Here is a 27,230-nt window from a genome sequence, read left to right on the forward strand (position 1 = left end):
CTTACACTGGTTACACTCACACTTTGCCACCTATCATTGGTTTTTAGTACAGGAAAGAAATGGCATTACAAAAACAAACATGAATTATTTCACCTATTGCAGTCTTAACTCTTGGGGAGCCTTAAATTGAACCTGTCACAAAGACTATATGCCATTTTTATAGTTCTAATAAAGTAATTCAAATGTTTTATTTACACTTGCCTTACTCAAAGGTCTTTATTTTCTCTTAACTGGTAACTCAATTGCCTTTTAGTTTTTCTCACCACCAAGCTATTCATTAGCACATCTAATCCTCAAATAGTTCAGGTGTTATGTAAAGAACACGGCATTCCAGAAGCAGTGAGGCAAAATTGCCCTGTAATAGTTTTAAGTAAAATCAAGATAATAAAGGTATATTTACAGCATTAGGCTGGATGAGCATAACAGGTACCGATGAAAGACTACTGTGTATAAGCTAGTATTAGACAAGAGGTACCTCCTTTTTCCCCTCAATCACCCACATCTCATATTAAAATCATGTGAAATACATCAATTTATTTGACCATATACAAAAGAACAAGAAACTGTATCCTTTATCGCATGTGTTCCAGTTACAGGATCAAGCGTTACTTTTTCTTCACTTTTAATCCTTGCGGGCAATCTTGAACGGCTTGTGAGGGCAGAAAACACTGGAGGGCCACTTGACAAAGGGGATAACCCACATCTTCTGGTGTCTCCTCCCTCACTTACACACTCTTCTTTCCATTTAATTTTGTTTGTCCATCCCCTATCTATATTCACATAATCGCTGATCATGCTCTATCCAAATCCCCTTCATACTGCTATATGCTAGCAATCTTTATTCCTTCCCCATTCCCCCTAGTGCTGATTCAGGTCCTGACCCAAATTGTTGACTTGCACGTTATTCCTCCACAGATGATTCTTGACTCATTGAGTTCTTGCAGTATTCTGTTTTATTGTCCTAGACTGTACCATCTTCAGTCTGTCTTGTCCTCATACAATTGATTTGACTTTCTTCAATTTCTTTTTTTTGTGTCGAGCTGTTGGTGAGCAAGCTGCAGCATTTCCTTCCAATACCTTCACAGAAGCAAGGCTAGATGCTGCAGGTGGCGCACACTCCTCAGCAAAGCTGGAAAGATAAAATTTATTTAGAGATACAGTACAGAATAAGTCCTTATGGCCCTTTAAATAACACCACCCAGAAACCCCAGACAACCCTGATTTAACCCCAACTTAATCACAAGACCATTTACAATGACCAAATAACCTATCCAGTACGTCTTTGGATCGTGGGAGGAAACCAGAGCACCCAGGGAAAACCCACGCATTCCATGGGAGGGACAGAGACTCCTTACAGGATGCCAGGGTTGAACTCCAACGCCGAGCAGAAATAGCGTCGTGCTTACTGCAGTGGCACTTTACACCATGGTAAAGTAAATAACATTACTTCAAGCCCATTGATTCAAATAAACTAGCCACTGGCTACTCAAACCTTCAATTCAATTGACTTTCTAAAAATCCCCATCTCCAAAACCTTTTCTCCTTTTTGAGATTCAAGCTCTTGTTATTGTGCATCCCAATATACATCATCTAATATTACTCACAGAAATTATTTGTTTCATCTACCCAATCTACTAATCCATTCCTGCTCTCAGGTTTCTCAACAGTTCTCTACTTTCATGCCACCTTCAAAGTTGTTACTGCAAGTAAAGAAATGGGCACATTGATACTTAGGGAAAGACTGCAGTTTTACAATCACCTGATGAAAAACATTCATTGTATATGAAAAACACATATTCCTGCTAGAAATCAAAAAATCAAGTTGGTGGACTCAGTAGGTCACAGAGGGATAAACAGTTCTTGTTTCAGGTTGAGACCTTTCATCCTAAAGTCATTAACCAGAATTGTGCTCAACACAGAAACTGCCTGGCCCCTGTATTTCTGGCAGTTTCGGTATCCATTAATCACTATTTTGTCTAACTAATATTGTGTATTTTAGTTTTACCAATAACTCCCACTAAACATCTTAAAGAAAATTTTTGCAAAACATCTGAGTTGAAGTCAGATTTTGAACTCGTCGGATGCCTGATCTCAGCTACAGCAGCATCACAGTACAAGAAAGGCACAGTATCTCTAGCCTAGGCTTTCCAGTGCACCTTGTGGAAGCACCAATAATAATGAAGTTTATAAAACTGTATAAGTTAATACAGTCGGCCCTCCTTATCCTCGGGTTCCGCATGCGTGGATTCAACCGACCGCGGATCAAGAAAACCTGGAAGTTCTCTCTCCAGCACTCGTCGTTTGAGCATGTACAGACTTTTTTTTCTTGTCATTATTCCCTAAACAATACAGTATAACAACTATTTACATTGCATTTACATTGCATTAGGTATTCTAGAAAGTAATCTAGGAATTATTTAAAAGTACAGGCAGTCCCCGGGTTATGAACGAGTTCCATTCTTGAGTCCGTCTTTAAGTCGGATTTGAAGTCAGAACAGGTACATCCGGTATTATTTAGCGTCAGTTAGTCAAACTTATTTTTTAGTATATAGTACATATTTTACCTTTCTATACATATAAAACACTTGAGAAACATACGTATTTCAATAATTAAACCACTGCGTTGCTTAGTAATAATTGTAGCTTTCATCGGGGCAGGGCCTTTCTCACTTTATCCATTAAAATTGTTCCAGTCGTTGACCGACTGCAGCCTAATGCTTTTCCAATGACGTCTCACCTCTTTCCGATCTCTTTATTACTTCTACCTTATTTTCAATCGTGATCGTGATTATTTTCGTGAACAGAAACACTGTGGACTCAGAGCTGCGCCACTGGGTCCTAACGTCCACCACACTGAGACAGGTTAAATAAGGGACTTGAGCATCCACGTTTTTTGGTATCTGCAGGGGGGTCTTGGAACCAATCCCCTGTGGATAAGGAGGGCCGACTGTATACAAAGGGATTTATAAATTTGTTTTGACCTTCACATGAAGCAAGAAAGTGAACAGCCATGTGTGCACAATCACACAAAAATCAATGTAAAATAAAAATAATCCGATATTTCTGAATAAAGATAACCCATTCAGTTGCTTTGGAGAAATGAATACTTTTAATTTTGTGCTACTAAAGAACCATGCATTTTTTTCTGAAATCAATTCCAAGGATTTACCTCTCTCTGTTTTGCTCCATCTCACTTTGCCCATTGTGCTTTTCCAACATAGCAACAAAGAAGCCATTTGTCAGGGTGTCACCCGGCGTGGCCCGAAGACATCTGGGACCTTCTGGGAATGTATCCAGACCACGACATGGCCACGAAGGCATCAAATTAACTAGTCTGCATGGAACAAAAACAGACACTGTTAGCTCAGATGTCCTAACTTAACAAAAGCAGTGCATATTCCCATTAGACTACACTCAGAATGACACTGTTAGTCCCCAAATTACTCTCCTAGTGAGGGTTTAAAAGTATCTGACTTGGAGCCTTCAAGTGCTTCAACCAAATGGTCATCCTTTGTATGTGAATCTAGGCCACACAAATATAGAAGTGACCACAAGGAAATGTGACAGGGTCCACAAAACACTGAACAGAAATCAGTATTACAAATGCCAGTGATTTTTTTTCCCTCCCCTTCCACTTCAGGAGTAACACGGCTAATCATGAATTGATTCCAATAGACTGGAAGAGTAGAGACAATGAAACAATCCAATGAAAAAATGATGAATGTGCTGGATTAATACATCAAGAGTCAAAAGTTACTTGAGTTATATCCATCTGTTCTCGCAGAAAACAGAACTCGCTGTTGAATTCATCCCGGACTCAAGGAATTTATGTTTGGTTTTGAACTTTCCTACTTCTGTCAGCTGAGGGGCGAAGGGGGATTACGGCATCTCATCTATCCCAGCTTACATAAAACCTATCAATCTTATTCACACAATTAATTTCCTAGTAATCCCTCTGCTCTGTGCAAATCAGATTTTTGCAATTTTTTTGTAGCAAACCAACATACTCTTGGGGAAAATGACAGTAGCCAATGAACCTACCAACAAACAGGTCTTTGTGAGGATGCGTACCTACTCTTCCAGTCTAAAGGAGTCAATTTGTAACTCCTGGAGTAGCCAATGTGATTTCAGCAGAGTTTTTAGGGACTTGATTAATAAGTTTATTGGTTTAGGGTCTTGGTTAGTCAGGGTGTCAGAGGGAAGATAGGATCGAGTTGAGAGGGATAATAAATCAACCATGATGGAATGGTGGAGCAGAGTTGATGGGCCAAATGGCCTAATTCGGCTCCTATATCTTATGGACTTGGCTTGTTACTCCTGAAGACTGGAGTTAAAAATATCAGCGTTCTCAATCTTGACTTCTGTTTAGTGTGTTTTGCAGGCTCTAGTTTGGACCCATTCACACTTGCTTGTGGTCACTTCTATATTTACATGGCTGGCCAATACTCCTACATTCACACACAAAAGATGACCACTTGGTTGATATACCTGAAGGCTTCCAACTATTACTTCAGGCAAAGAACACAAGGTTGGATCATACCCAGCTCCTTGGAGCTGTGAGAGAGCAACACTAACTGCTGAGCCAACACAGCAATAGGGAATGAGTAACTGGGAGTGAACCTACTGACATCATCGATGGGATAAGGTTTGAGTGAATTCCTCAACCTCCTTTCCCAGCCACAGCTATCCAAGATGCACAATATCACTTCAGGCTGATTAGACTATGTCTGAAATTTCATTTAACCTCTGTTTACTTCAGAAAATAGGTCAAATTAGATCATCTGAGACAGGAGGTAAAGATTACGGGGAGACTCATCATGAAGTTATTACCTGAAGCTGCTTGCATAATGCTGCAGTATCTTCTCTATAACATCTTCATTCTCCTCACGATGGACTGAACAAGTAGAGTAAATGACTCTCTCCACACTTGGAAAGCTCAGTGCGTGACTGAGTGCTCTGTGCTGGAAAGCCGCCAATGCCTGCAGGCGCTGTGCGGACGACGATTCCTCGTCGTCTGTGAACTGGTTTAAGCGGTTCACAATTCCTGGTTTGGGAAAAGAACATCCGGTATGGTGCATCAAATAACACAGCCAAAAGGTCTGAAAGTCACCCAGTGGAGCTCAGTTTCCACAGCAATTTCAGGTGTAATTGCTGAAGGAACCAACCCAACAGGGAAGAACTAGCTGAGCCCATATTCCCATATACTCTTGACAGCAACTCAAACCACAGGGAACAGAGGTGGTGTATGGGATTTTACAGACTGGAGCTGACATGGCTACTAACACTTCTTTTTTGAGTGTATTTTACTAGAAGACACCCATTCAGCTATTGCACAACTGTTCTCTTTAACCCATCAAAAATTTGTGCACAAATCTCCCTTTGTACAGTAAGTAAAACTGGAAATTATTCAGTACTTGAATAAAGCTTCCAAAAAAACCCAGCAAAATTTTACCTTTTTTTCCTGCCTTCATTTTTACTTACTGTACATACAAATCCCCATAAACCTTTGTCTCAAAGAGTCAAAGAAAGAATGCTCACCAGAGCCACTGCATGAAGGATCCAGTAAAATATACTTTACATCCCGGTACTTCGGGTTGCTGGAATCCACAAGCAGGAAGTCCTGGTTGGCCATTTCATGGCACGTAACTCCAGCCCTCAACAGCAGGGTGCCCATCGTAGCCAAGCGCTTGGTGTCCAGATCAAACGCGAAGAGTTTCCTTAAAATAGAAAAATGAATTTAAGCAAAAATAAAGAACCAGGAAATGTCATTTGTAAATAGGACCAAGAAGAATCCCAAAGCATTTTATACATCTATCAGGAACTGAAGGGAAAGAGTAGATCCACTTAGTGTTTACTTGGAAGATGGACACAGAGACTGTAAACTAAGGCAAAACAGCAATGAAGTCATTCAGTTTATGGATTACTGAGGAGAAGGTGCTTGCTGCCTCGAGGCAAAATAGGATAGATTGATCCTCAGGGCCTGACAAGGTGTCCCCTCACACCATGTGGGAGGCTAGTTCAGAAACAGCCCTTAGCCACAGGTAAGGTGCCAATCAATTGGAAGGTAGCTAATGTTGCTCCAATGTTTAAGAAAGGTTCTAAGAATCAGCCAGGAAACTAATAGGCAGGTAAGCCTGATGTCAACAGTGGGTAAGTTACTGGATGGTATTCTAAGGGACTGGATATACAAGTATATAGATAGACAGGTCTTGATTAAGGATCGTCAACATGGCTGTGTGTGTGGTAGGCTGTGTCTAACCAATCTCACTTTTTTTTTTGAGGAGGTTACCAGGAAAATTGATGAAGGAATGGCAGTGGATGTTACCACCATGGACTTTAGCAAGGTCTTTGACAAGACCCCACGTGTGAATTTGGTCATGGAGGTTCAGTGGCTTGGCATTCAGGATGAGGTACGATTTGATACTGGCTTCAATGTGACAAGCTAGAGAATGGTAGTAAATGGTTGCCTGATTACAGGCCTGTGACTACTGGTGTGTTGCAGGGTCCAATACTGCTTGTCATCGTTATCAACAATATTACTGATGATGTAGTAAACTGGATCAATAAATTTGCAGATGACACCAAGATTGGGGACATAGTGGGCAGCGAAGAAGACTATCAAAGCTTTCAGCAGGAATTGGAGCAGCATGGATTGAAGAATGGCAGATGGAATTTAATGTAGACAAGTGTTGCACTTTGGAAGGACAAATCAGGGTAGGACTTACAGTGTAAGACTTGCAGAGCAGTAAAACAGAGGAATCTGGGAATACCAAACCATAATTCCTTGAAAGTGGCATTACAGGTGTATACACCTGTGATCATAAAGAGAGCTTTTTGCACATTGGCCTTCACAAATCAAAAAATTGAGTACACGAAGTACAGGAGTTGGGATGTTCAGTTGAAGTTGTACAAGATGTGATAAGGCCCAATTTTGAGTATAGTGTGTAGTTCTGATCACCTATGTATAGGAAAGATAGTACGAAGATTCAACGAGTGGAGAAATTTTACAAGGATTTTGCCGGTACTTAAGGACCTGAGGCATATTTAGGGAAAGGTTGAATAGATTAGGGGTTTACTCCCTGGAGTATGAGAAGGGGGGTAGGAATTTGATACACGTATACAAAATTACAGATAGAACACAGTACAGCACAGGAACAGGCCCTTAACTCACAATGCTGTGTCAAACCAATTAAATAATCAAGTATCCAACTAAACTAATCTTTTTGCCTACACAATGTCCATCTCCTTCACATTCATGTATCCAGCTTTTAAAAATCCCAAATGTATCTGACACCACCCAAGGCAGAGCATACCAAGCATTCACTGTTGTGTAAACTTGCCCCTCACATCTCCTTTGAATCTACCTCCTCTCACCTTAAACGTATGCCACCTTGTATTAGACATTTCAACCCAGGGAAAAAGATACTCGTCTACTCTGTCTCTCATAATCTTATAAACCTCTATCAGATTTCTCCTCAGCTTCCACTGCTCGAGAAAACAACCCAAGTTTGTCCAACCTACCATAACTCTTCTCAGTAAATACTGATGGAAAGTATTTATTTCCAACCTCACCTGCATCTTCCACATCCAAGCAAATACTTCCCCCCTTTAAGCTCCCTAGTTATCCACTTGTTATTGATGTATGCATAGAATGCCTTGGGATTCTCTTTAATCCCACTTGCCAAGGACTTTTCATAGACCCTCCTGGCTCTCCTAATTGTTTGAGTTCTTTTCTGGTTTCTTTAAAATCCTCATGTGCTCCGTTTGATCCCAACTTCCGAAGCTTTACATACCTTTCTTTCTTCTCGACTATTTCAGTTAAGATCTTTTCTCATTCTTCCAAATTCAGGGCAATATAAATCAGGTCTGCCTTAGTTTGTCTTCGTAAGACAGTACCCTTCCTCCTTCCTCCCCATCCCACCCACCAACACACTGTTCCAGAAGCCAATCTTGTGAATATTCCTTGTACTCCCTTCCCCCTACCTTCCTTATGAAGGAAGATCAGGTCTGTGTGCAATATCCCAGGAGCAATCTCACAAGTAACCTGTGCAATTCCAGCAGAACATTTTTAGTCTTGCACTCAGGTTTTCTTGCAATAAAAGCCGGTACACTTGTTGCCTTATTGATCGCCGATTCTGTAAAATATCTCTCAGTGGTTTAGTCAAAGATACCAAACATCTCTCAGTCTCTTTGTTTTCATTTTTATTCCATGCACCATGTCCTCACCCCTTCTCTTTAAATGTTTCGTCCCCTTAAAGCACCTGTGGATCCCTCAACAATATCCAGCTCTCTCTCACACCAGCAAATTTGGCCCTTTCATCATAAGCATTCATAAAGGCCGCGAGACACTGGGGCCTCATCAAAAATCCAAACAGTACCTGGTCACAGCCTCTCAATCATCTCCTGTGTTCTGACCATTAACCAATCTACAAGCCACAAGAAAGTCAGAGCACAAGTAAACCACCATACTGCTCAAACACATTCAATATGAGCATGACTGATCCATGCTGGCCTCAAACTCCTCTCCTGTGCCAGTTCCCATCATCCTGAGAAGAAATTTCTACACACCTTAGTTTAAATCACCAGCCCATTATTTTCCAGTTACATCCTTGTTTGTGTCTCTTCCACTGATGAGGACATCTGAACATCAATACTGTCAGAATTTGAAATAATTTTATCTCTCAATCTACTATACTTCAAGGAATACAGATCCAAACTATCTGGTCTCTCTTAATAAGTCAAATTCACTCATTCCAGGAAATACCTGGTAAATCTCCTTCACACTGTCATCATGTTTTTTACTTATGGTAAGGAAACCAAAACTGAACAGCATTCCAGGATTCTGTACAAATGCGACAAAACTTTCGTTTTCCTAAGCTCCAGCCGTCTGCATTAAAAACCAAAGTGCTATTTGCTTTCTTGCTGTGAAAAGGTGACATGTCTCTGTGCCTTCTTAGGTGGCATGTCAAGTTGGCAATAGATTTTGTTGGACTGCAAATCAAGGTCTCTCTTCTGGGGGCTGTGCTATTGCTTGCTTGGTGGTTGGTGGGCACTCTTGCTTGCTGCTGAAATAAGTGGGGGAGGAGGAGGGTTGATGCTTTACTGCTGCTTGTGCATGGGGGGCTTCAGGTTCTAATGTTTTCCCTGCCACTCATTCTTTGGGGTTCTCTTCTGTTTCGTAGATGCCTACAAAGAGTAAGAATTTCAAGTTGTATAATGTACACCTCAGGGTATACACCACTGCTCTACTCTCTCTATATCCATGACTGTGGGGCTAGGCACAGCTTAAATACCATCTATGAATTTGCTGATGTTACAGCTGTTGTTGGTAGAATCTTCGATGGAGACAAGAGGGCGTACAGGAGCATGATATACCACCTAGTGGAGTGGTTTTGCAGCAAAAACCTTGCACTCGTTGGTGAGACAAAAGAGCTGATTGTGGACTTCAGGAAGGGCAAGACAAAGGGCATACCAATCCTCATAGAGGGATCATAGAGAGAGTGAGCAGTTTCAAGTTCCTGGGTGTCAAGATCTCTGAGGACCTAACCTGTGCCCAACATATTCATGGAGCTATAAAGAAGGTAAGACAGTGAATATACTTCATTAGGAGTTTGAAGCAGATGTACTATGGAGAGCATTCTGACAGACTGCATCACTATCTGGTATGGGGGAGGGGGCTACTGCACTGGACCAAAAGAAGCTGCAGAGGGTTGTAAATTTAGTCGGCTCCATTATTAAGGACCTCCAGCACCCAGGGCATGCTCTTTTCTCACTGTTACCATCAGGTAGGAGATATAGAAGCCTGAAGGCACACACTCAGCGATTCAGGAACAGCTTCTTCCCCTCTGCCATCCAATTCCTAAATGGATATTGAACCCGTGAACACTATCTCACTTTTAAAAAATATATATTATTTGCTTTTGCACAATTTTTAATCTATTCAATATACCTCTATTGCAATTTATTTATTATTGTTATTTTTCTTCTTCAATATTGTGTATTGCATTGAACTGCTGCTAAGATAACAAATTTCACAACACATGCCGGTGATAATAAATCTGATTCTGACATTCTCTGATATTACAATGGAACGATTAAACTATGTACTGGACCTGTCCACTGGCATTGTGTTTCAATATTATCTAGCCCACGTGCTCTAATTTTTATATTTTCACAACTGGCACCGCAATGAAAGCTTCCTGAAGGTGCAAGTATACCACATTTCCCGATTCTCCTGTTAGACCGTGGTAACTTATTTTTTATTCATTCTACTTCTCTTCTAATATTTATATCTGTGCACATGTAATGCCACTGCAACACTATAATTTCTTTTGGGATCAACAAAGCATCTATCTATCTGGTAGTTACAAACTCAAAAAAGGTGTTTTTCCCTTTGAGAAAAACTCTACATGACTTGACTCTTCCTCTAGATTTTTTTCTGACACTGACGTCATGCTAACTGACCTGAAATTCTCCATTCTCTCTCTTTCACCTTTCTTAAATGGTGGACTACATTCGCTGCTGTCCAATCTGTGCAAACTATTCTTGAATCTGTGAACATTTGGAAGATGTCAAACTCTGCATTTGCAGTCTCTGTAACCATCTCTTCAAATTTAAGGATGAAGGACATCAAGTCCTGAAGATTTAATCAGCTTTCAATCCCATTAATTTCTCTAATTTTAAAAAAACTCATCCTTTTCCTTCAGTCTGTTGTTCACGCCAGATGTATTGTTCTCTATTATTTCCATGCTAAATTTTCTAAGTTATCTTCCGTGAAGAGAGCCACCAAGCATATGTAATCTGGGTGCTACTTCCTTGTACCCAACACAAATTTCTTGTCTCAGACTGTAAACAAACTACAGTAACTTTTGCTAATAGTCGCCTCTTTCTGCATTTCATGGAAACTGTTATAGGCTGGTTTCATGTTCCTCTAATCTTTTCTTTCTCCTTATCCATTCCTTGGTACTCCTTTAATAAATTCTTAAATGCTCCTAATGGCCAAGTTTACTAAACAGGTAAACTTTTAACTGGCCTTTTGCAGGACCATCAAGTCTTTTAGGAAAGGAAATTAACCAGCCTTATTGAGTCTGTTCCAGGTTGACCGCATTGACCGATTCCTATACATCTCCAAGGTCCAAGCAAACCACTCAGTTTCAGTCAACCAAAGACAGTGTGACCAGTGAGAGTCAGGTCCCTCAAATGAAGCAAACGAAAATATCCCTAGTTACCTATGATTGCCCCAGAAACATTTAACACCATCTTTGACCCCAATAATAGCTACAATTCCTCTATCAGATAAAGTTTATCTCAACAAAACTCTCACGTTGCCTGACATTTGTTTCCTACCATCTACCCTAATAACCTGAAAAAGACAGTTAAGTGACAATTACAGAAAATGTATGGCAAAGCCGCCAGCTAGTTTCTTGACCATTGTTCATGAACAACTTCTGCCCCAACAGAAACTTGGTGGCTGCATTTGTAAAATTTGACATTTTGTTTGAATTTCACAGGGTCCTTTGATTGTGTTTTTTTAAAAGTATACTGCAGTTAAAGCCCAGACTTACCCTTTATTGCAAAGAATAGCAGCAAGATGGCTGGTCTTGTTACCGGGAGCTGCACAAGCATCAATTACATGAGAACCCACTGGAGGGTTCAAGAGATGGGCCGGGAGACAACTGGCCTGCAGATAAAAAGGGGTACAAAGCCAAGTGAACTGGCTGCAATGAGTAATTCAGTCAGCATGCAAGACCCACACCACAGCAAGCGATTCATTGAGAGCTGCAGAAGAATAGAATGTGGGAGTACACAGAGCCATCACATAAATTGGCTGTTGATTTAGAACAGGCTGTTAGCCCTTCACAAGATCCTAGCATTAGCAGCATAATCAATGCCTGGACAACTCAATTATTTCTGACTAATCTAGAAATAAAACAAAACTAATACAATACATATCCTAGAAATCCAGAGGAAAAAAATGGAAATATTCAGCAACCTTCTACATCACACAGCAGGGTATGAAGAACCAATACCCACTGCGAACTGAATACGCAGCAAACCTCTGTGGAGTTTCCATCCAAGTCAAGCTGTGAAGCTTTTTTTCTCCTCAAACCACCAAACACTCTTCACTGTCTGACACCATCCACTCTCTGAGTGACGTCATCCAAACCCCAAGCTCTTTACATACAAAATGACCTACAGAATCTAAATTAGAATACACCCCAGACGTGGGAGAAATAGTTCCTCCATCTAACAGAGGAATAGTTCAATTCTCTAAATAAACATCTGTCACAGTGTCAAACATATTAGTGAAATATATATAGAAAGAATAAACCTGTTAATATGTCAAATTCACACCTTTCAAACTAAGCACAATGAGCCAGAAAATGGCCTTTCAATTAATCTCCCAAAGGAACATTTATAAATACCACTTCATCCCCAAAACAATTCAAGCAGAATTGTAGATTTTGTCATCTTCCTCTATGCCACTAAAATTATTATTTGGTCCCTTCAGTCAAATTGGAAGAGAAAGGCTATAATTAAGTAATAAGTATATATCCCCGTGTGTTTCAGGATACCGTGAGCAAGAGGATAAAATGCAAGTTGGCTTACCTTATCTTGCAGAATAATATGTCCAGCCGTGTACAAAAAGTGTTCATGAAGATCGGTCTTTGGGTGGAAAACGAGTAATTCAGGGAGATGAGGGTCAGAGATGAATTGTCTATGAGTGAGATTTTTCAGATCTATTGCACTGTGGGAAAGAGAGTTCAAATGTGAGAGCACTGGACAAGAACTGGGTGAATGAAGATCCATTAATTTGGCATCAATATACAAAAGTCTACAAGCACATACCAAAGTGCACAAGGACAGCTTCCATTCCCTGTTGTAAGACAATTGAATGGTTCCCTGGTACAATAAAATGGAATCTTAACCTCACAAACTCCCTCTTTAAGACCGTACACATTATTATCTAGCTGCACTGCATGATCTCTTTACCTGCAACACTTCATTCTGCACTGCCACCTTATATTCACTCTACGTGCTGTTGAACATATAGAACATAGAATAGTACAGGCCCTTTGGCCCACAATGTTGTGCCGACCCTCAAACCCTGCCTCCCATATAACCCCCCCACCTCAAAATCCTCCATATACCTGTCCAGTAGTCTCTTAAACTTCACTAGTGTATCTGCCTCCACCATTGACTCAGGCAGTGCATTCCACGCACCAACCGCTCTCTGAGTGAAAAACCTTCTTCTAATATCCCCCTTGAACTTCCCTCCCCTTACCTTAAAGCCATGACCTCTTGTACTGAGCAGTGGTGCCCTGGGGAAGAGGCGCTGGCTGTCCACTCTGTCTATTCTTAATTTCTTGTACACCTCTATCATGTCTCCTCTCATCCTCCTTCTCTCCAGAGAGTAAAGCCCTAGCTCCCTTAATCTCTGATCATAATCCATAGTCTCTAAACCAGGCAGCATCCTGGTAAATCTCCTCTGTACCCTTTCCAATGCTTCCACATCCTTCCTATAGTGAGGCGACCAGAACTGGACACAGTACTCCAAGTGTGGCCTAACCAAAGTTTTATAGAGCTGCATCATTTCATCGCGTCACTTAAACTCTATCCCTCGACTTATGAAAGCTAACACCCCATAAGCTTTCTTAACTACCCTATCTACCTGTGAGGCAACTTTCAGTGATCTGTGGACATGTACCCCTAGGTCCCTCTGCTCCTCCACACTACCAAGTATCTTGCCATTTACTTTGTACTCTGCCTTGGAGTTTGTCCTTCCAAAGTGTACCACCTCACACTTTTCCGGGTTGAACTCCATCTGCCACTTCTGCATCCTATCAATGTCTCTCTGCAATCTTCGACAATCCTCTACACTATTTACAACACCACCAACCTTTGTGTCGTCTGCAAACTTGCCAACCCACCCTTCTACCCCCATATCCAGGTCGTTAATAAAAATCATGAAAAGTAGAGGTCCCAGAACAGATCCTTGTGGGACACCACTAGTCACAACCCACCAATCTGAATGTACTCCCTCCACCACGACCCTCTGCCTTCTGCAGGCAAGCCAATTCTGAATCCACCTGGCCAAACTTCCCTGGATCCCATGCCTTCTGACTTTCTAAATAAGCCTACCGTGTGGAACCTTGTTAAATGCCTTACTAAAATCCATGTAGATCACATCCACTGCACTGCACATGGAACTGATCTCATTAAGCAGTCTATGAACTGATCTGCATAAAGCAGCATGCAAAGATAGGACTTTCACTCTGTCTCAGTACATACAACACTAATAAGCCAATTTACCAACAATCAGCAAAGTTATAGATTTGATTATTCAAAAAAGAAAAAGTTAATGAATAAAACCTGGATCCTGTCCAAATAAACTCTGACATTTTGACCAGATAACTTCACAACTGGGCATTAGGAAGTCCCTTTATTCAGTTTACAAATTATTCTAAATTGACTTAGTGGAAAGTCCAATCTAAAGCAACAGATGAGAGACACAGAATGATCTTGACAAATTTTGTTAATGGGTGTAGTCATAAATGTAACTTGTACTGACATACCAAAACATGCAAGTATGCAACACAATGGAGGAAGATACAGGGAAGCCAACTTCTCAATAAATGGTCCTACTTTCTCTCTTTCTGCCTGTTACGCTGCTGGTGGTTTGGGGCACAATGAAGCTCTGCCATCTCTGGTGATTTTCGGGGCTTCCTTCATCATGTCAGTAGCTTTCTCTCGGTTTTCCCTGTTAGTCGTTCACGTACCAGGTGGAGACTCGGGAATACCATCGCACTCAGATGCAGAAGGATTTTTCATTGCTGTTTCCGTAACAATTTTGTATTACAGTCGGGGTTGTTAGCCCTGAGCTGAACCCCCAAACCCGGTGGACCGGTAGTCCTCTACCCTTTGATCCTTTTGGCACAGATGACCCTACCAAGAGCCAAAGCATAAAGCACTGACTCCAGCCAACATAGCTCTCCACTGATCATTGAGGCACGGAAGTGTCCAAACCCAATGACAAGGTTGTGATCTGCTTGGAGGGGTCCTATTCCAATCACAGGGAGACGTGGCTTCCAGCACTACACATCTATGCACTTAATTGTAAAACTGCAATCCAGGGACCAAGCCACCTTTCCAGATGAAGCCACGTGGTGGGCTGCATTCAATGCTGGAAATGCGGTCTCCTCGACATCTGTGAAACCAATCGCTGACCACCTTTGCAGAGCCAGAGTTCAGTCCACAGCAGTGACCTGGACTTACTTTAGTTCACATCTACCCTGACCCACCTTTCTCTGGTTTCTGCATCGTTTTGGAGTCTAAAACTAGAGGACATAGATTTAAGGTGAAGGAGGAAGTTTTAAAGGAGACGCAAGGGGCAATTTTTCCACAGAGGGAGGTGAGATATGGAATGGCCTGCCAGTGGTAGAGATGGGAACAACTGCGATGTTCAAAGGAATTTAGAGGGCACATAGATAGGAAAGGTGTGGAGGGATATGCGCCAAATAGGACTAAGTCAGATAGACAACTTACTCTATGACAACGTGTCCAATGTATGATTGAGGAACAACACCTTATCTTCTGCCTGGATATTTTGCAGTCTTTAGGAAACTTCCCAACTGCTCTTTGTTAGTACAGCCAGGCTGCTTAGACACGTACCACAGCTCTGCTGTTAGCAACACACATAAAGCAGAATTGGTTTCCAGTTGCCACATTATCCCACTTGGTCACACCTCATCAGAGATATTCCTTTGTCCTACCCATCCACCTTTGGTGCAACTGAACAGTCATTTGCTTTCTTGCTTTCCCAATTCAGAGAAAGCGTATCGGACCTGAGATGTTAAATCTTTCCAGATGCTGCCTGTTTACATCATCTTCCAATTATGTTTTATATTGTATATGACAAAAGCCAGGGCTGTCAGTAAACCACATTTACCACATCAACTTAAATGACAGCATCAATCAACCAAAGAGAACAGTGATTAAACTACAGCATCCAGTTGGTAAATGTGAATAGCAATGGTAATTTCTCTACCTTCCCTTCGACAGCCCAGAGACCAGACCGGTCTTGTAATAACCACTTCTGAAATTAATTTGTGCTGGCTATTGAAGAAAAAGATCAGACCTACTCAGTTGCCTGCCCGAGATAAGCATAATCCTCGCGTTTGAAGTAGTCAATTACATCCTCCATGTTGTTTTTCAGCAGATTCACTCGGACGTAACGAGGCAGCTGGCAATCTGGGAAGAGAGGCAAGGCTAGGGATATCACAGCAGCCAATGCTAACAAAAACCATGCGGCGGAGAAATGACGAGGAAGGAAACAGGTGCAGGTGTTTCTACAAACTGCTGATAAAACCACCAGATTAAATTTGACTTATCCAGCCATCTCAAGGAAGCAAAACCATAACCACTGGCAATGCGATTTGTCCTTGAACTCAATCAGGGGTTCCCAACCTGGCGTCCATGGATCCCTCGCTTAATGGTATTAGTCCACAGCATAAAAATGGTTGGGAAGGCTGCTTTAGATGCTAATGTAAGTAACACATTATGTGATTAAATGTAATGGCATATGTTCAGAGTGTGATGACCACAGAATTAACAATGCCACCAACATCCACATAGATATTCTGATTCCTAAACTTTGCTAAGTTAGCCTCCCAGCTACACACACAGATATGTCAGATAGAGTAACAGAGCTAGAAATAATTAGCCAGAAGTTCTAGCTCTAGTTACACTGCTCTGTACAAATTTACTTCTGGATGGTAGGACTGTAGTCAGTTAGGATGCTTCTGACTTCCTGGAAACCATATGAACCTGAATCAGACTTCAAGATCTTCATCTCATTTTGAACCCAAGTTGCACTTTGGACTTCACTTCCATAATTTCACTGAGATCTCTTTGGCTTAACTCCACTCTGCCTCAACACCTCTGCTGCTATAACCTCCAGATGCAACTATTCCAGCACGCTCACGTTATTCTCAGTGAACATCACTTCAGCTCTACTTTCTCCATCTTAACAGACACCGTGGCATTACCCCATTCTCACAGGCCTTGTGGCATACACCCTTTTAGTTACATTGTTTACTCCAGTTTCCTCCTGCCCCTACAACCCTCTATTCAGGCATCTCAGGTCTTCCCAATCCAACCCAGCCACTGGCTGCCATGCCTTCAGCTGGCAAGCCTCTAAACTCTGCAACCCCCCCCCCCCCCCACCTTATTTTCATTCTCTGACCTTCCCTTCAGGCCCACTACCTTCACCAACCTTCGATCTTTTGTCTCAGTAGAACCTTATCAACCCAGCAAATTTTTGAACCTTCCTGTATGGTGCCTTGGAAATGGTTGCTATATTAAAAGTACTATATAAAGGTTGCAGTAGGCAGGGAAATTGAACAGGTTAGGCTCAGGGAACATAATGATAGGGCACCAATGTTTTCACAATGAAAACTAACCAAAGCTGTAAGAGGCTTTAACTCAAGAATTACAGATCTTAGGAGCTCTTACCTTTGCTTTAGTGTTTTGGAGCATTTCAATCAGACTGGTGAATTAGGAGTCAATAATTTAAGGATTCGAGCTTATTTTTTTTGGCACTGGGAATAAAATTTATCACACAGAATGTGAAGTACTTTCTTTGACAAACACTGCCTGCCTATTGTTGTTAACATTAGCAATTTCATGGCTCCATTTAAAGAACTTCTCTCAATATCATGGCTAACAATTCAGAATCAGGTTTATTATCACCGACATGTGACGTGAAATTTGTTAACTTAGCAGCAGCAGTTCAATGCAATCAACCTTCCTTCAATCAACATACCTAAACAAAAACTGATCTTTTAGTCAGTTAAACTGCAGTTCAGTACAGGTAGCTAATGTTTCTAGTGAAGAATACACTTTATAAAATCAATAGGTAAAGATTCTATGAATGATCTGGGAATACAATAACAAAGAATAAGTGCAATTTAAAAAAATATTTTCTCCACTGTGTCAGAAGGACCCATACCTTTTGCATCAGAATGTTTTGATTGAATGAGGTCCTCGTTGCGGTAAACCTTTCTTTTTACCTTTAATCTGGCCAGTGCTGATTTTAGTTGCGAACGATGTTTCATAATCAATACCTTCCAACTCCCGCCACACTTCAGACCCTTCCCAAAGAGGAGATCATACACAAGCACCTAATGTTCAAAAAAAAAAGTTAAAGTGACTGTTCTGAGGTAACTAATTCCACAGATTTCACACAGTCTCTAGATTCCAAACACGTGCATATTTCAGTTTTAGAATCAAAACTCATGAACATCAATGCCCAATCTGACAAACTGCCTCTTCCAATTCCTTTCGGCTACTGATACAAGCATTAATACAGTTCAAGTTCTCTTACCCCTATGACATCCATCTAGTATTAACCACTAATCACGTTTCCTTAAGAACACTGGAGTTTGAATCTAAACCTACATCATAAATCTGTCAGATACTAGCAAATATGCAAGCTGCTCACAATATCCTATAGCCACTTAAGTCATCAGGAGAATCACTTGCCCCTCGCTGAACTCATGGGCTTGCTGCCCTTCTGATTCCCTGCTCTCCCCGTTTCATTCCCATTCGATTCACTCCCATTCTATTACTTCCCTGTTCCATTGTCTGTACACCTGCCACTCCAGAGAAAATAACCCATGGTTGTCCAACATCTCTTTATAGCTCAAACCCTTCAGCCCTGGCAACATCCTTGGAAATTTCTTCTGCATCCTCTCCAAAGACCTTACAAACACCCTGTTTCCAGAGATACTGGCCACGTGACAGACGCACTGCCACCTGGCTGGTCGGAGGACACACCACACGCCAATCAACATTTGGTCTCTCCCAACTAATAAATGCACACCTAAATTATTGGTCACCTTAATTGGATTATCTCACCCCGCCCCATGCTATAAAAGGTGAGACGTGCCTGGCTCGCTCTCTCTTATAGACCACCTCATTGAAGGCAAGTGCATTGATTTATGTTTGGGAAGGTCTATCGTTGGTCCTGGTAAGGGAGCCGTAGCTATCCAAAGTCAAGGGGGATAGCTGTTGCAGTGCTTTTCCCTTGTTCTTTGTATGTGTAACTGTACCCTGTCCCCACACTGCTTTCTGTGTATTGTACAGCTGACCCGACCTTCCCCACACGTGTTAAGCCTAAGCATTTTTTGTTAGAATATTGTAGTTGCTTGTGTTGACCCGACTTCCCCTTGTAAATAAATTCCTTATTATTAAAACTGTGTGTGTCCAGGCCTCTACTGTTGAGACTCAAAGAACCAGTTATTTTTCATCACAACACACCTTGTAAAGGAGTGACCAGAATTGCACACAATACTCCAAATACTCCTAACCATAGATGCAAAATGTGACTTCCTTACAGTATCCAAACCAATGAAGGCTAGCTCGTTATACACCCTCTTTATCATTCTATATAGTTGCATAGCCACTTGCTGGGAGCTATGAACATGGATCTGATGCACATACACAGAGCGCAGGAGGAACTCTGCAGGTCAGGCTGCATCTGTGGAAGTCTATGTTTCAGGCCGAGACCCTTCTTCGGGACTGGGGGGGGGGGGGGTGGAGTGCCAGAATAAAAAGATGGGGGGGGGGGGGGTTGAGGGGAAGAGGCTAACTGGAAGGTGGTAGGTGGATCCAGGTGGGTGGAAAAGGTCAAGGACTGGAGAAGAAGGAATCTGATAGGAGAGGCAAGAGGACCAAAGGAGAAAGGACTGGAGGTGGGGGGGATCCAGGGGGAGTAACAGGCAGGTGAGAAGGGGCAAAAGGTCAGAGTGGGGAATAGAGTAAGAGGGGGTAAGAAGAGAGAAATCCCAAGAACCCTCTGTAGAAAAACCTGTAATAACAGAAGATCCATGGAGAAGATATCGTCAATATTCTAATCTACTACTCACATAAATAATCATACCTTAGCAATATTGATCTGCAGTTTTTTCTCCTTCTTCAAGAGGTCTGTCGTGCTAATGATCTCTTCCAGCACAGGGGTGTATCGCAGTGTTTCACACACCAGGGCATACAGCTGCTTAATATTCTGAAAGGCAGAAACCATTAATGTGGCATTTTCTCGCAAACGCTCCCATGTATTCATACTTCATCTTGTCAAGTTTGCTTACTCAGCACCTTTACGAGGCGCTGCATCCAGCTGGCCATGGACACCAGCTGCACGGAAACACATTTTGTGCTTTGTGAGAACGGTAAACATACCTCCAGAGCTCAAAACTAGGAATTCAATTACTATAGTTCTTGGATAAGGACTAAACTGAAGAAATAAGTTCTTGGGATAAACCACAAAATTAGACACCTGGCAGTACAGCTGGGATGGTGATCCCAAGGTTACAATCATCCCGTGTATCCAAGACTATGAGGGAAAGATTTCAAGGCAGGTCTTGTTTACAGACCTCTATCAAGCCATCTTTTTAAAGGAGTTTTCATAGGATATCTTTGTTCACTATTTCTATCTACATCACCGTATGCTCTTTCGAGATGCTTTCTCTTCCATACGAAGCAAATAAAATTCCTGTCCATAAATCTTTCACATCACTATCTGAAGCTCATACACCTCTCAAGGACAATACCTTTCCTGTAAACTGTCCACCCATCAAGTTATGGTTCTCTTATACTGGGAGAAGACCGATTTGAAATGGATCCTTGACAAGTACTTCCAATCTAACAATAACCATTGTTGTGTATGTTATCTTGACACATTCTCTTTCAACACATTCTTTCTGACTCTTTAACCTGCCTTATTACTAAGCATGCAGTTTCTCTTGTACCTCAGGAGTAAATGTGCCAATGGAGAAGACTACAAGTTGAGTTTCATTGCAGATTGTGCAAAATTTAAGCAATCTTTGCTGCCTAAGGTAGCATCTTTTGGGAGATATCTTAAACCAAGGGCACATCTGTCCTCAAGCAGATAACACCACTTCCAAATAGTCCTAATGTCCCAATCTATATTTATTACTCAGCCAGGATCACAATATAAAACTCTGGTTATTACTGCATTGCTGCTTCCCAGTCTTTTAAATATCCAAACAATGCTGTGTTTTCTAAACTTCCAGAGCAATTCTTCTGTAGTCCTTTGGGATATTTCAAAAACATTTTTTTCTATAAAATGTCACAGGAATATGATTAAGATTGTAGTTCTACATACATAAAGTAAAACTACTGAAAAACTGAGTAACAAATTAAGTATTTAAATGATATTCTGAACAAATTACAGTGCAGCTATAAAACCATATTTGTTACTAATAGTTATCAGAGGAATTCAGTGTACGTTGCAGTGTTCTTTCGATTGACTGTAAATGAACAAAGTCAGCACAGACACTTGGGTTCGCCTTCATATAATGCATCCTCCAAATCGTAATTTTCATTGTAATAATCAAGATGATTGCCAAATCTTCAAACTTGCAGAAATAGTGCAATCATTTCATTTTCATTCCGGCTGTTTCTGGCATCTCTAAGCCTGAATGGTTGAAACCATGGTGAGCAAAATAGTTCTGAATTGTCATACTGCTTATTTCTCACCAACAATCAGCGACAAAAATCAGTGTTTTAAAAAAAAAACCACAAATATATGCAATTGACACTATTCACTCTAAGCGTGGTGTAGTGTCCACACAAGTGCACTCAACATACACTAGTTAGAAACTGTTTGGCAATAGTCTCTTGTCCCAGACAAGCAGCAAAGTGTCCCAAATAAACTAAGTTATTTTTCTATAAGAGTTGTCTCAAATAAGCAACTGCCCGATTAACCAGAATCACGTGCGCTCGCTTGTGTATAAAAATGGGAAATATTCAGCAAGTGAAGCAGCACCTGTGGAAATACAAATTGTTTCTGGGGACCTAAGACACTGCAGGTGCTGGAGTTGGGAAGAACACAAAACACTGGAAGATCTCAATGAGTCAGGCAGCATCTATGGAAAGAAATACAGATAATACTGTAGGTCAAACTACTTCATGCAGACTGGAAAGGTAGAGTAGAGACAGTGGGGATAAGGTGATGGGAAGAGCTGGAGCATAAGCAAGCAAGGTGGATCCAGGTTGAGGAGGGCTGGCTGGCGACTGGAGGAGGGGAAAGTGGGGAGAGTGACAGAAACTGGGAGGTGACAAAGGGGCTGTGGATGGTGGAATCTGTTAGGAGGTGGAGGTGGAGATCCAGTGGGATCTTTCCACAGATGCTGCCCGTTGAGATCTCCACTATTTTCTGTTTTTATTTCACATATACAACAGTAGAGCACAAGAACAGGTCCTTCAGCTCATGATGTTGTACTGAATTAAACTGGCAATTAATTAGTAACTAGTATTTAGTTACTAGTAAGTAATAACTAATTGCATAACCAAACAGAGCATGGTGCTCTGCCCATCATTTATTCCTTAACTAAAAAAATTAATTATCCACATCTACATTACAATTGGCCCTGGCAGGGTATCTCACTGACTGGCCTACTGCCAGATACCCCCCACCCCCAGACACATATACCTCCTCCACTCCCCAATGCCCATCTCCCTTCAACACGTCCACCATTATACACAAGTGTCCCTCCCTCACCTCACGGGCTGAGATACCTGCACTTTCCCTCACCTCATGCCCACTGTGACACCTGCCTCTCCCTCACCTCACGGGCTGAGATACCTGCACTTTCCCTCACCTCATGCCCACTGTGACACCTGCCTCTCCCTCACCTCATGCCCACTGCGAGACACCTGCACCCTCTCACCTCATGCCCCTGTGAGACCTGTGCCTTCCCTCATGCCCGCTGTGAGACAGCTTCCTCCCTCACCCCTGATATTATACACCGTGGCTCACCTTACCTCATACCCACTGTTATACACCAGAGATTTGACAGAGCCACGCTGCTCCTCGGCCTGCCGCAACACAGCAGCCGCCTTCCCGTACAGCGCCATTGCTCCAATCCACGTGGTTCCGCCGCACGACACAGCCCGGGTCACTTTACGACGGATTGGTTTACGGCCCTGCTTCCCGCTCCATGGTAACAGACCTGCACGTCACGAGGCTGGGTTGTTCCTGTCGCCGGCAGTGGACGGCTGGCTTCGGAATCAGGGTTAATATCACTGGGCTTATGTCGTGAAATGTGTTAACTGAGCAGCGGTAGTACAATGCAAAACATATAGAAAAATAAATAAATAAACTACTGTAAGTATATATATATATATATATATAAATTGAAAATAGTAATGAGGCAGTGTTCATGGGTCAGATGTGATGGCAGAGGGGAAGAAGCTGTTCCTGAATCACTGAGCGTGTGCCTTCAGGCTCCTGAACCTCCTCCCTGATAGTAACATTGAAAAAAGGGGATGCCCTGGGTGATGAGGGTCTGGAATGATGGGCCTGGGATACTACGGGATAGAAATATTGCGTACCCTCCTACTGTTTCTGAAACACATTGCCTGCATTTGGGCATCGTGATCGACGCTTGTGTTCAGAATCAGGTTTAGTATCACTGGCATTGGTCGGGAAATTTGTTGTTTTGCAGCAACAGTACATTGCAATAAATAATAACTAGAAGTTACAATATATATACAGTAAGAAAATTTTTAAAAAATAAGTAGTACAGAAAGAGATGGGAAAATATAGTGTTCATGGGTTCATTGTTTATTCAAAAATCTACTGGTGGAGAAAAAGAGAGCTGTTCCTGAAATGTTGAGTGCGTCTTTGGGGTCCTGAACCACCTCCTTCATGGTAACAATGAGAAAAGGGCATTTCCTGGGTAATGGGGGTCCTTAATGATGGATGCTACCTTCTTAATGCATCACATTTTGAAGGTGTCTTCAGTGCTGGGGAGGCTAGTGCCCATGGTGGAGAAGGTTGAGTTTACAACTTTCTGCAGCTTTTTCTGATTCTGTGCAGTGCCCCCCCCCCCCACCCCATACCAGATGGTGATGCAACCTGTTAGAATGTTCTCCACGGTGTATCTGTAGAAATTTGTGGGAGTCTTTGGTGCCATATCAAGTTTTCTCAAACTACTAATGAAATATAGGCGTAGGTCATGCCTTCTTTGTAACTACATCAATGTCTTGGACCCAAGGTAGAGCTAGACCCTAACAGTTACAGCTTCAGGGCATCACACCTTGCGAGGATTCATCCTCATGAAAGATGTTCTCATTGTCAGCTTCTGAGACAGAGATCATAGGTCACCAGATGCTGCAGAGATCCACACAGGTGTAGTTTTACTCTCCCTTTCAAAGCCTGCATAGAAGGCGTTGAGCTCATCTGGGCGTGAAGCATCACAGCCACTAATAACACTAGGTTTCACTTTGTAGGAAGTAATGGCCTGCATACCTTGCCAGAGCTGATGTGCATTCATTCCATCTCAAAATTCAATTGGAATTGTTTTCTCACTCTTAAGCTAGCCTTCCGTTGGATGTCCATGAAGCAATGCTGGTGATGTAGTTTGAGCAGAAAACAGATTCTGGAATTCTGAACTGAAGACACAAAATGGCAGAAATGCTCATCAGATCAGGCAGCAGCTCACCTGAGGAATTCTAAGGAGTTAGATGAGAAGTTCTGATTGTGCATTCTTTTGTTTCTCCTGATCTGATTTGTCCTCCATCATTCTCCACTGACATTCCCCAATCCAACTTCCGCCCCCCTCCCTCAAACTCTTTCCAACCCTGCCCCTCCCCTTATCTCCCTTCCATCCAGAATTATCCCTCTGAGGTCCACAATTCTGTTCCCCTTGTAACCTATTCCTTTCCCTGCATTAAGCTCTTGTCATCACCTCTTTCCCCTCACTTTAAATCTTCTTCCTCTCACTTTAAACCAATATTTTTATTTATTTATTGAGTGACAGCGTGGAATAGGTCCTTCCAGCCCTTTGAACTGTGCTGCTCAGCAACCCACCAGCTTAGCACCATAGAAAGGGTGCAGAGGAGATTTACAAGGATGTTGCCTGGATTGGGGAGCATGCCTTATGAGAATAGTTTGAGTGAACTCGGTCTTTTCTCCTCGGAGCGACAGAGGATGAGTGGTGACCTGGTAGAGGTGTATAAGATGATGAAAGGCATCGATCATGTGGATAGTCAGAGGCTTTTTCCCAGGACTGAAATGGTTGCCACAAGAGGGCACGGTTTTAAGGTGCTTGGAAGTAGGTACAGAGCAGATGTCGGGTAAGTTTTTTTACTCAGAGTGTCGTGAGTGCGTGGAATGGGTTGCCGGCAACGGTGGTGGAGGCGGATGCGATAGGGTCTTCTAAGAGACTTATGGATAGGTATATGGAGCTTAGAAAAATAGAGGGCTGTGGGTAACCCTAGTAATTTCTAAGGTAGGGACATGTTCGGCACAGCTTTGAGGGCTGAAGGGCCTGTATTGTGCTGTAGGTTTTCTATGTTTCTATGTGACCCACCAGGTTGAGCCTAGCTTAACCATGGGACATTTTACCAATTAACTGACCAAACAGGTAATCTTTGGACTGTGGGAGGAAACAGAGAGAACGTACAAACTCCTTACAGACAGCGGAGGAATTGAACCCAGGTCGCTGTTACTGTGCCAACCTACCCATTCATGTTTAATTCCTTTTTCCGAAGAAAAAGATTGTATGTATTCAACCTCACAATGCCTCTCATGATTTTATACCCCTCTATAATTTCACCCTTTGATTTCCTACATTCCAGGGATAAAGTCCTGCCTGCCCAACCTCTTGCTGTAACCCAGTCCCTTAAGTCCAGGCAGCATCCTTGTAAATCTCCACACTCTTTCTAGTTTAATGATGTATTTTCCTATAACAGGGTAACCAAAATTACACAATAATCTAAGTGTGTTCTTGTACAACTGCAACATGAATGTCTGTGTGTGTCACAGGTTTAAGTATGTGGTGGAATTCAATCCTCTTAACACTTGGTCATTGGATCAGACAAGTCTGAGCCGTTAGACATGGCAGCAGCTGGCATCAATGGGATTGATTGTTTCTGTGGTGCCAAAATCTGCTGGAAAAATAAAGGGAAGGAAAACACTGGATAGAGAACACAAGGAAATTGATCAGACAATAACAAAGGTACAATATGTTTTCACATAGTTCATACGTTACAAAGAAAATAAAAGTACACAACATACGTTCTCTGGAAATTGAATATTTTTGAATTTTAAGAGAATTAAAGGATCTGAGTTTAGTGCAGGGAAAAAATTCTGAGGTACAAGATCAACTATGATCTTATTGAATGGCAGAAGAGGCACAAAGGGCCAAATAGCCTCCTACTTCTATTTCTGGATATATTGGGATATTTAATACCATGTCACAGGTACTATATTAATACAAGTAGTAGAACTTTTTTTGTGATTACACACTTCTAATTTAGAATAGGAATTATATTGTGCTGCTTTCAGGAGTGTAGTGGGTTAGAACTCCATACTTGATTGAAGGCTCCTTTGTTTAAGTTTTAAATAAGTGTGGGAGTTCCAGCAACATGTTACTGCTCTACAAGGTGTTGGTAAGACCAATTTGGAATAATGCATACAGTTCTGATTGCCCTGCTATAGGAAGAGATGAAATTATTCAAAATACATTTATTATTCAAGTATGTATGTTGTATTCAACCCTGAGATTCGTCTTCCCCACAGACAGCCACGAAACAAAGTAAACCCTGGAACCCGTTCAAAGAAAATTGTCAACCACCTTTCCCCCCACGTCACTAAACTAGAGAGGGTACAGAAAAAGATTTACAAAGCTGTTACCAGGACTGGCGAGTTTGAGTTATAAGGCGAGGCTGGGTAGGCTAGGACTTTTTCTTCCCCTGAAGCATGGAAGGCAAAGTGGTAACCTTATAGAGGTTTCAAAATCATGAAGGGCATAGCCACAGTCTCTTCCCCAGGGTAAAGGAATCTAAAACTAGGTGAAGGTGAAAGATTTGAAAAGAACCTGAAGAACAACATTTTCACACAAAGGGCATTCTGCATATGGAACAAGCTGGCAGAGAAAGTGATGGGGGCAGAGACAGTTACTACATTTCAAGGACATTTGGACAGCTACATGGATACACAAGGGTTGGAAGGATATGTGCCAAACATAGGCAAATAGGTCCAGCTCAGTGAGGCAACTTGGTCACCATGGTCAAATTAGGCTGAAGAGTCTGTTACCATGCCATATATCTTGGACTCCACCATCAAGTCAGAGTGGGAATACTTGCTGGTGATGTACAATATCGATATCTCACAGCTGTACATTACTGGATGCAGCAAACCC

The 27,230-nt window shown here is 41.9% G+C and overlaps 2 protein-coding genes across 2 annotated transcripts in view; one reads left to right on the forward strand and one right to left on the reverse strand.

Moving 5' to 3' along the window:
- Window positions 1-514: 514 nt before the first annotated feature.
- Window positions 515-22,972, reverse strand: nsun5 (NOP2/Sun RNA methyltransferase 5). The gene is made up of 10 exons (XM_073053683.1): window positions 22,846-22,972; window positions 19,943-20,065; window positions 18,011-18,182; window positions 16,143-16,251; window positions 12,610-12,748; window positions 11,565-11,680; window positions 5,539-5,717; window positions 4,831-5,044; window positions 3,170-3,334; window positions 515-1,129 (listed from the first exon to the last, which is right to left on the reverse strand). The coding sequence occupies exons 1-10, from the start codon at window positions 22,936-22,938 to the stop codon at window positions 994-996; spliced, it is 1,446 nt and encodes a 481-aa protein (XP_072909784.1). The 5' UTR covers window positions 22,939-22,972; the 3' UTR covers window positions 515-993.
- A 112-nt stretch (window positions 22,973-23,084) lies between these two features.
- The window catches only part of LOC140731824 (E3 ubiquitin-protein ligase TRIM50-like), a 33,185-nt gene continuing 29,039 nt past the window's right edge, over window positions 23,085-27,230 (forward strand). The window contains exon 1 of the mRNA XM_073053684.1: window positions 23,085-23,188. The gene's annotated coding sequence lies outside the window, so the exon portion shown is untranslated. The remainder of the gene's footprint in view (window positions 23,189-27,230) is intronic.

Source organism: Hemitrygon akajei, chromosome 8 (genome assembly GCF_048418815.1).
Source record: "Hemitrygon akajei chromosome 8, sHemAka1.3, whole genome shotgun sequence".
NCBI lineage: Eukaryota > Metazoa > Chordata > Chondrichthyes > Myliobatiformes > Dasyatidae > Hemitrygon > Hemitrygon akajei.